Source organism: Quercus lobata, chromosome 2, assembly GCF_001633185.2.
Source record: "Quercus lobata isolate SW786 chromosome 2, ValleyOak3.0 Primary Assembly, whole genome shotgun sequence".
NCBI classification, from domain to species: domain Eukaryota; kingdom Viridiplantae; phylum Streptophyta; class Magnoliopsida; order Fagales; family Fagaceae; genus Quercus; species Quercus lobata.
This window is the reverse complement of record NC_044905.1, coordinates 18,745,815-18,755,840: the sequence shown is the minus strand read 5'-3', so window position 1 is coordinate 18,755,840 and position 10,026 is coordinate 18,745,815. Positions and strand designations below refer to the sequence as shown.

At 32.9% G+C, this 10,026-nt stretch overlaps 1 protein-coding gene across 4 annotated transcripts; it reads right to left on the bottom strand.

Moving 5' to 3' along the window:
* Positions 1-1,662: 1,662 nt before the first annotated feature.
* LOC115974834 (probable protein phosphatase 2C 60) lies at positions 1,663-9,979 on the bottom strand. Of its 4 annotated transcripts, none has more exons than XM_031095363.1 (13): positions 9,715-9,979; positions 9,522-9,600; positions 9,188-9,251; positions 8,789-8,911; positions 7,480-7,543; positions 6,279-6,387; positions 5,553-5,706; positions 4,785-4,910; positions 4,367-4,490; positions 3,954-4,030; positions 3,690-3,742; positions 2,584-2,638; positions 1,663-2,183 (listed from the first exon to the last, which is right to left on the bottom strand). In XM_031095363.1, the coding sequence occupies exons 3-13, from the start codon at positions 9,209-9,211 to the stop codon at positions 1,998-2,000; spliced, it is 1,095 nt and encodes a 364-aa protein (XP_030951223.1). In that variant the 5' UTR covers positions 9,212-9,251; positions 9,522-9,600; positions 9,715-9,979; the 3' UTR covers positions 1,663-1,997. The 4 variants fall into 4 exon arrangements, with proteins under 4 accessions (XP_030951223.1, XP_030951224.1, XP_030951225.1 ...); XM_031095364.1 differs by having other exon boundaries at positions 9,781-9,979; XM_031095365.1 differs by lacking the exon at positions 9,188-9,251 and having other exon boundaries at positions 1,692-2,183; positions 9,715-9,978.
* Positions 9,980-10,026: the final 47 nt, after the last annotated feature.

Genomic DNA, 10,026 nt, shown 5'->3' with positions numbered 1-10,026 from the left:
TAGGAGAAAGACTCCTAAGGCGAACACGATTTAAATTATGTATGAACACCACAGAAAGCCACCGTCTTGTGACCAAGGCCTAGCCTTTCAAACCCACGCTCTATAAGTGATATTGTTTGGACATTTTTACGTGCGAACCCAACATTATTATGGGTCGTTACAAATCGTGTCCTTACAGTATGTATATTTGATTTTATATAAGCAAAAACCAAATCATTTTAAATTATTATTACATTAGACAATAAATAATATTATTGTTATTTTTCTTGAAAATACTACCAAAAATTGAAAAAAAAAAAAAAAAAAAAAAAAACACATATACTAGTCATATTAAATAATTAATTGGTTTTTGATAAACTATCCCAATATAATAACATAATTATGCTATTTACAGGGTTTTTTATTTCCTTTTTTTTATGCTCACTTAACTCAATTTTAAGAAGAAGAAAAAAATGATCCAAAAGAAACATGTACATATTCGGTATTGTAAATATATGAGAATATATTTAAAAAATTAGAACTTATTATAATTTTTAGAACTTATAGTAGGTATACTATGTGGTCCCTCCCTTCTCCCAAACAAAAAGTGATCCTTTGTTATTCAAATGTTGTCCCTAAACCCCCTCCACATAATACCTATCAATTTAACCTAACCAGAGACAGAGAAGTATTTGAAATTTATTAAATTCTTATTTTTGAATAAGTTATGAATAAGTTTTTTTTTTTTTTTTTTTTTTTGGAGAAACAAACGCACACAAGAGAGAAGGAAAGAAGTTTCTCAAGGGAAGTTGACATCAAATAAGAAACTAGAAACCTCAATACTCAACGAAATTATTTTTTAAGTGACATCAAGTTGAAGTTGACTTGGAAGATAGTTTAGAATGTGAAACTTGTCAAAATCAATTGTAATGAGTTATTGATTTGAAATAGAATTTTCTTTTTCATATAAAGAAATACAAATCCAGGTATATATATATCTAGTTAAGAGTTTGCATCCGCTTGAGAAACCTTGGCCCTGCCTGTTGATAAAGATACAAATCAATTTCAAAACCATATTAATATTCCTTGTACATTCATCCTAGCTTTCCTAAAGAAAAACAACCATATTACTATCTTATCAAATAGGATCTATAATTTTCAAAGCCCTAAATTTTCATTTTGATCATAATATAAGAACCCCTAAAAAGATAAAAACCAAAGATGCTATACTACATTTATCCTCCAGTTCTTGATACATTACAAAACAAACTTTTGGACGGCTAAAAAGCCCAACAAAAATAAAAAGCAATTTCCAAATGAGTAATTACTTGAAAAAAGTAGAAGCTTGCAAATTGAATGATAATCATTCTCCTTTTTCTTTTTAGGATGAGTATTTGCAACATTGTCACATGTGAGATGGGAGAAAAAAAAGAAAACGAGAGTATATCCTATTCGATTGTGAAATCCACACACTATGATAGAAAGAATGCATATACTCTATTCATGAAATAATTATTAAAAGAAAATTAGAGTACACAACAGCTATGCATGTATAGTTGCAATTGTGTGCAACTAGCATTGTCCAGCCAAAGCAACCTCAACCATCTTTCTCCTACTGGGTGTGCATAGTGGGAGATGAACTAAAAGGTGTGTGTGACTATAAACTGGAAAGAAAATCACACATTAGTAATGCCATTTTTTCCTTGCTCATATCAAGCTGAATCATAAGCAGCTGGCTTGTATAGCATCATTGAAATATATGCATAGATGCCGTTCAGAGATGCGGTTGTTAATAAACTGTACATGTTATTTTAAGTAGTGATATTGTTGAATTCTCAAACCTAAACACACAGCCAAAAACGAATTCTCTTAATATTTGATCCTTCCAATTTCTTACAGAGCCATCTACAGTTACAGATCCAAGGACTCAATATCAAGAACGTAGGGGATTCTCATAATTTCTTCTTCCAATGAGAGTTATGCAGTATAGGATCTGATATGTGGATAGACTGCTGCAGCTACTTTGATTCAGGGTCAGCTGTTTTGGACGGTGAGGATTGCCCATCCACAGATGGAGGGGACTGAATGGGTTTCTTGAACTGCACCAAGACCATGGTCATGTTGTCGCATCCCTCACCACCAGCTGTTGATGGTGCCAAACACCTATCAAGTACTCTCTCACACACCACAGACAGCTTTTTTTCCTGCATGAGTTACAGTTTTCAGCGTCAAACAGGCCGAAATATTACAATTGTAAGGCATATATAGTCCCATTGGATCAACTAGCCAAATATATATATAGAATTCCTTAATCAGATGTTGAGCAACATTTTATTCAGGCACCACTTGAATGGCAGGTCAGTACTTAAAATTCTTACCATAACCAAAGCACAGACAAAACTGAACTGCTGTTTCTTCTCACAATTTCTTTGAAACCGAATATTTGTGATCTCAAATTTTTAACTCAGTATTAGCTTAACATTCATGCATTGATAGGTCATTATCCCTCACTCTATTTATTTATTTATTCTTGGTAAGACTTGCTGAATATTAATCAAAATGCATTGTCAAGTTTTTAAAAAGAGAGGAGACCTATGCACTCACCATGCGTAGTTGTTCATGAACAAAATCTACCAGTTGCTGGCTTGACATGCAATCCCTGTAAGGAATTAACAGGACAGTAAACATCATAAATTAAAATTTGTATAAACTGAAAGCAACCAAGTTATTAAAATAAAATCAACAGATACAATATATATATATATATATATATATATAAAAATGATTTTCTTTTAAAAAAAAGCCTCACTAAGAGAACTAAAAATTAGAGCAAGGTGGAAACTAAGTTAAGGATAATAAAAAGAATTTTAATATACTATAATACTGGTCAATCAATAGCATGGAATTAGAAATTTTCCAGCAACCATTATTCGTAAAAGATATTGAAAATCTACATTTATATAATGCACCTAGCTTAATTCTCTTCCTTATTGTATCCTATATTATGTTTTGCTCCCATCTAAACATCCACTTAGAGGGATTCAATTATAATGTAAAATTTTGTAAAATGCAACCTACAATCCACCAACATTAATCTTTGTCTCTCAGCAAAAGAAAGAAAATTTTTTTTTTTTGGGTGTCTGATCACTTGGAATAAATTTTGGCCAAAGGCAACGGTAGTTATGGTTCAAGAAACCTTACAAGTCATAACAATATCATCAAACGTTAATACTCTTTTGACGACAATTTAAAACTTTCCAAAATCACAAAGACTCTCTCTCTCTCTCTCTCTCTCTCCCTACCCACCTTGTATAATGTCCATGATTTCTCATTATATAGCTATAGAGAGAAGAAAATAATTTCTGTCATACCTAGATTGACATTTTGTCTCCATTGGGCTAGCTATGCATGTTTTCCTGTAGTGTAACAAATATAATGCAACAAGAGTGTGTACCAACTACTTACACAGCCACAATGACATAAATCTAGCATATCAAAATCACAATTGCAATAACATACACCTCATTAAATGAAATTCCATTTCAAGAGGTTCTGTTTCAAACAAGAGGAGCTTAAATTCATTATTAGTAGCTAACGTCTTAATAATTTGGAAGCACGTATAAAATACATTGGCTTAGTGAGCCCAACTTCCTTAAAAGATTTGACAAACTTCAAAACCAAATCTGGAAGGGAAACCATAAGATGCTTACCAGATACCATCACATGCTAACACGATAAAATCATCATCGTCACAAAGCTCAACCTTGAGAAAAAAATAATAATCAATTGAATACCAATGTTTAAGAAGTTTCAATCTTGGGAAAAATAAAATAAATTAAAATAAGAGAGATGCTAAAGCAATAATGCAAAACATGTACAAATGTTGGAGATTTGATCTCCAAAGTGACCATATTGCAAAGAAAAACACAAAATGTAATTAAAAATGTCATCAACTTATGACAGGATATACATACAGTGTTTATATCCGGATTGGCAGTTACAATTTGCTTTTCAGCAGGCAAATATTTATTCTGCTTGAATTCCATGTCACCTGCAGTAAATGGAAACTACATCAGTCTGTAAACTTCATAAAACACATCCCCCACTCTCTCTCTAGAAACGCATGTTATGACCCATACATATATATACATGTGTGCGTATATATGCATGTATATTCAATTTGAAGAAAAGATAGCACTGGGCTTGTACTAGTGGTATCTAACTGCCTCTACTGAAGAAGCTCCACAGACCATGTCCAAAAGTTTAAGACTTTCACTTCAGCTTAAGGTATGAGCACAGGCCAGCAGCTTAAAGCAAAATATCAAAAGATCGACTTAAAGTTTCAAAAGCTTGCTTTTAGAGGTTCACATGCATGTTGATAAGATACCTATAGCTCTAGCAAGATTTAAACTGCCATTGACTCGTCCTGCATGTATAAAACCACCAGCCTTTAAAATCCTATCCTTCTCAACCTCAAGATCAGGTTTGTGATCCCTAGACAGATTGTATGCCTGAAAAAGAGAAGCCACAGGTCCCAGTGAGAGAGAGAGAGAGAGAATCAGAAGCCATAATAAGAACAAGGAATTAAAATTCTGAATAGAGAACTTCTTACATTTTATTTACTTTTTTTTGGGATCTGCTCCAGTTTTTAGCATATTATCATTGTCTAATAATTTTGATATAATCTTTGTATACTTGTTATAGTTCAAATTAGAAGATGTCTTTAAACATCCATGGCTAATAATAATGTTTTATAATAATCAGCAACAAACATGCTGAAGAACTCCTGTAAATTATAAAATTACCTGACCCTTCCTAGATATCACACAACGAGAATCACCAGCATTTGCAACAATAAGTTGGTAGTTTCTAATAATGGCAACACAAGCCGTGCTCCCAGAAGTTGGTCCAGCGAAATCAGAATGAGGCCCCTGGTAAAAAGTGTGTTTAAAACACAAAGAAGATATAGCCAAATTAATTACTTTTTCTCAAATTCCGTACACCAAAAGAACCACATTATACATTGGCCCCATACGTCATCTGTCTTTTATACATATATCCTATATACCCATTTACAAAGATGACCGCACTTTTATGATTAAGATGATTGCTACTAAGAATTTCCAAAAAACAAAAAAAAAAAAATTCATCCTCAAAATTAAATGAAAGAACAAATGAAATACTCTGCATCCCTAGGTATCAAATGATGAACAAATTGATAGATGTAATACAGGAATATCATATATCGCATTACAAATTCGATTTCACCTCATGAGTACCACATAAGCAATTATATGTTTGTAGATGAGAGCATTTGTGCATGTAGTATGCATACACACAAGCATGTATACAGAATTTGTCACACCTAGATGTGAAATGGAAATGCAGTCAACAATTAAGTTTCATTAAAAATAAATAAATAAATAAAAAAGGTCGAGCATGTATACAGAAGGTCACACCTAAATGTGAAATGGGAATGAGCTCCATTTACTGAGTGATGTAAATATGAATAAGATAAAAGCAAAAAATAGATCAACCAGATCAATGCTGACTGCAGAAATTCTTGCACCTACCTCCTCAAAAGCCCACTCATCAACATGGTCATTACTATCACTGCCCCTTGGAGACCAAATCAACCCTTCTATCATGCCAGTAAACTTGTTTATTTTATCGCCCAAAACAGCTAACTCCCTCCAACCCCTCTGTCCACGCATCATTTCATCCATTCTGCATAACCCAAATAGTAATAATTGGAACCACAAAATGAGACCATGAGTGCAAAGGTAGCAGCATGACAATGGAGCTATAAACCCATAAAAAAGTTGAAAGCCATTGGTAAAGAGCCTAAATAATGAGCTTGTTATATTCTATATCTCACACACAAACTTAATTACATACAAGAAAGTATTTAGGTATTCAAGTCATAAAATTACACTTATCTGATGTTAAATCCAAAAATTGAGATGAGTCTAAATTATTTAAGTCAGGAGTTCACAAACTGAGATTGTGAGACTCATTGACAGTACATACACAGATGTGCGCATAAAAGCAGGCAGGCATACATGCACAGTATTTAAATATATATATATATATATATATATTATGCTACCAAACTTCTAATGATGCATTTGCAAAACCAATTACTTATATAAAAAAATCAGGAGCACAGTTTTGGGTATGACATTATGAAGCACAACAGCAGATTATATGACCACTATAGACAATTATTATATATGTAACAATAATCACCAGGAAATGATGAAAAGGAACCTAAAATTCAAAAAACTAAATTATTTAACCTGAAAAATGCTTTCTGAACAGAAGTTCCTATGTCTCCAGCTGAATATGCTTCATTCCTAAGCATCTGTTGATGAAGATACTTGGCACAGAACTTTGCAACCACCTTACCTGAAATGCCATTGGATTTTACATGAGTACAATTATCTTAATTACTATTACACAAAGATAAGATAATTGCTAACAGGAAGCAAATTGGAAGGATAAAAGCATAACAAATAGAAATGCCCAAGCACCCAAGAATCTAAAGCTTGAATCATGGAACATCAGTTTTCCTCAAGGCTAATAATCTATAATCTTGAGAAGCACAACAAACAAGAATTTCATCCTTCTAGATATAAGAATTATATTTATTACGTGTTGAACCTTGAGGCGACCTAAAATCCATGCCATTTGGTAGAATCAAGCCCTGCTGCTCTGGACACTGGGATGAGACTCTATTCTAAGCACCACACATCTTTTCATTTTCACCTATAGACTCAAAATGATTATATAAATTACATACAGACAGACTAGCAGTGTTAGTTCCTTTGCTTTGCTGACCCAGATATGAGCTCTCAAACAGCTTCAGAAAATATATTTATAATGGACAAAGCCTAAAGATGGATACTGCAAGAAATCTTACATACAAACGAACTGCTAAATAAACAATTTCTTGCCCTTCACTGGAAAAGCAAAAGCATGCACATATATTTGAAGCTAAATCAAAGTTGATAAAAAGAGAAAAAAAAGAGCTCAATTTTTCACAGTTCTAAGATTTTGAGATTGAAACTAGAAACAACAAACCATAACTAACCACACATAATGAAACCAGTAGCAACCAGTTGAGAATAGCACCAAAAAACCAAATATATTATGTTTAAAATTATACATAAATTTGCATCATAGCAACCAATCTGCATGATTAATGCATACAACAAAAGTTCAGTCAATCCTCCAATTAAGAAAATACAATTTAGAATTCCGAAAAGGAAACTGAAGAAAGGCAGATCAGATCTGATGAAATCACCTTCAAATTGTAATGTAATCAACCACTTGTGGATTAATTAATCAAATTATACTATTCCCAATAACAGCATAACTAATAACTGGAAAGTAACACAAATATAAATTGACTATGATGCCAAACATACAAGTCCCTATTACATTAGTAGAATCAGCCATCTATCATAGATTCAAGTACTTGAACTTGCCAATTCTTACCTCCATGGCCATCATAAACACCAAAGAATGAAGTGGATGGATCAAGATCAGGGAACGCAGCATGCTAACAAAAATAATAATCATATTAACCAACAGGTTAATGGTAAATCTATAATAATAATAATAATAATAAAGTTAAGTCAACAGATAAATCAAATAAGTCCAGATAATGTGAATATCACAAGTCACAAAGATCAATATTTATTTCTGTATTCCTATAGAAGCTACCTCAAAAATTATCAACAGATATGAAGCAATAACAACAAAACATTACTGATACAGGTATACTGCATCCAATAAACTTAAAGCCCTCAAAAATATACATAAACAATATGGGTGTGTCTGTGTGTGTATACACATGTAACAAACACACTCACAATCGAAATGTAAATCCAAGTATCTGACATGCACACCACAAATTTCTCATGACAACAGTTGACATCTTAAAACGGCCATATGCAATGCATAAGGCTCTCGCTTCTGCAGAATCTGGGAGAGGTAAAGAAACATGTATAGGGGAAAGATTCAGGCTGATGTGCAATATGTTACCAAATATAAAACAAATGAGTCCATTACTCTGCAATCAGGATGAAAACTAAACAGATTGTATAGCAATTAGCCTAGTTGAAAAAGTACAAATTTTACAGCTGCAACTACCTCATGAAAGATAATGCACATAAAAAATTTGTCACCAAAATTATTTTAAAACAGAAAATGATAATTAAAAAGATGCCAGAATTTTCTCAATCATAGCCCATTTCAAAAACTTCAAACATTCACCATTTTCAGGTACTGGTCTTGCTTGTTAAAATGATGAACAAAAGAAAAGGCACAAACGTATCCTAAAATCTACCCTCTTAATCTTACAGATGTTTAAAATTCCAAATTTGGAATTTTTGAGTACATTTGCTTCCTCTATCATTTGGGGCTCATTGACTTTTATGACGAGGATGTGTCCGACCCCCTATCCCCCATATCCAACCCCCTGCTCTCCCCTTTCTCAGTGACAATCATGTGGCAGATCCCAAATTTGGGATAACAAAATTTGAGAAGAGAAAAAACGTATACAGAGGAGGAGATAATGGATATTGTATTGATATTTTCTATCACACCTGGATAATGGAGATTACAATTAATAGTGGATAATACAGTGCAGTATATTTTCATGCCCAATCACTTTATAGTTAACCCAATTCCACTTATATCACATAAACCAGATATAGAAACAAGGAAAGAAGTAGTTAATCTGTAATAAAACAGGATTTATGTAGTAATTTAGAAAGAGCAAAGCTTTCATTAAATTACTCACAGCATCTTCCATGGTTGCGCGCCAACCTTGCATTGATGATAAACCATACCTAAGCCTATCATTCTCACCATCATCAGAGAACTTTTCAGTTTTGGGAGTGCTGAGGTATATACCCATATTTACCTGAAACCATAAACCATAGCTTCTGTTTATGATAAGTAACTATTAGTTAAAAATTGGAATAAAAGCATGCCAATAAAACACCCCCACCGAATATACAAAATGTAAAAATTAAAAATATAATATAATAAAAGTTCAAACAAAATTCAGAATCCTAATTGAGACTGTATACAGAAAGAATCTGCACTAGACAAAGGCTAAATAACAGCTTGTCACTTTCTGGTAATTAAAATAAATTAAACATATAAGAATTAAGATTAAGTTATTAATAGATCAAACCTGAATTGTGAGATCAAAAACCATTACAACATGCCCACATCATGCAAACCAATTTAGCAACGATCTAAGGTCCAAAACAAGAATTAGCCATCATTTGAAAAGGCTCATAGACATTCAAGACCCACAAAACAAACTTAAAAAAAGAAAAAGAAAAATCTGTATCTAAATAAAAGGTTGAAGCAATCCCACATGTTCATTCAAGATCTAATTATGAAAAAACAACACCAAAGCATAAAATATGAAAGACCCAGATGCCAAATTTGTGTCTAGATTAATTATAAACCTCCATTGAAACACAACAACAGGGGAAAAAAAAGTAGAGGTGTGGGCTTACTCGCAAAACGCCCGATTGGGGCTGTCTGTAAAGGGTTGGAGATTAGAAGCCTCAAAAACCCTCCCGGAATGAATGAAATCTATAAGAAGAAAATTTGAGGAAATGGGTGAGAGAAAGAACGAACCAAAGAGACACACATGAAGATATTTTTAAGAAAGAGAAAGAGAAAGAGAAAGAGAGAGAGAAACTCAACAGGGCAAAAAACAACAAATTGAATAGAGAAAAATAGACACAGCGAGAGAGAGAAAAGAGAGGGGACTTTTTATTTGAAGTCAGGGAGATTCCAGTGACTGTTGATGGACTATTGTGCTGAATGTGAATGTGAATGTGAATGTGAATGTAATGTGTTGTGGTGTGGCCAGTGTTTTTTTCCAAACACTTACACACACTCTCTCTTTTTCTTTCTTTTTCTCTCTCTAAAATTTCATCCTCGTCTAACTTTCTTTGGAAGTAGTAATACTAAAATGATGTTGTTGTTTTTTTTTAATATTTTTTTTTTCTCTCT

Bases quoted from the DNA above. Each gene is read 5' to 3' on its own strand.
- LOC115974834 (XM_031095363.1), bottom strand. From the start codon at position 9,211: ATGGTTTTTGATCTCACAATTCAG. The intron at 7,544-8,788 runs GTGAGTAATTTA...TATTTTTGTTAG, and splicing joins GCGCAACCATGGAAGATGCT to CATGCTGCGTTCCCTGATCT. The intron at 2,639-3,689 runs GTAAGCATCTTA...AATTCCTTACAG, and splicing joins TTAGCATGTGATGGTATCTG to GGATTGCATGTCAAGCCAGC.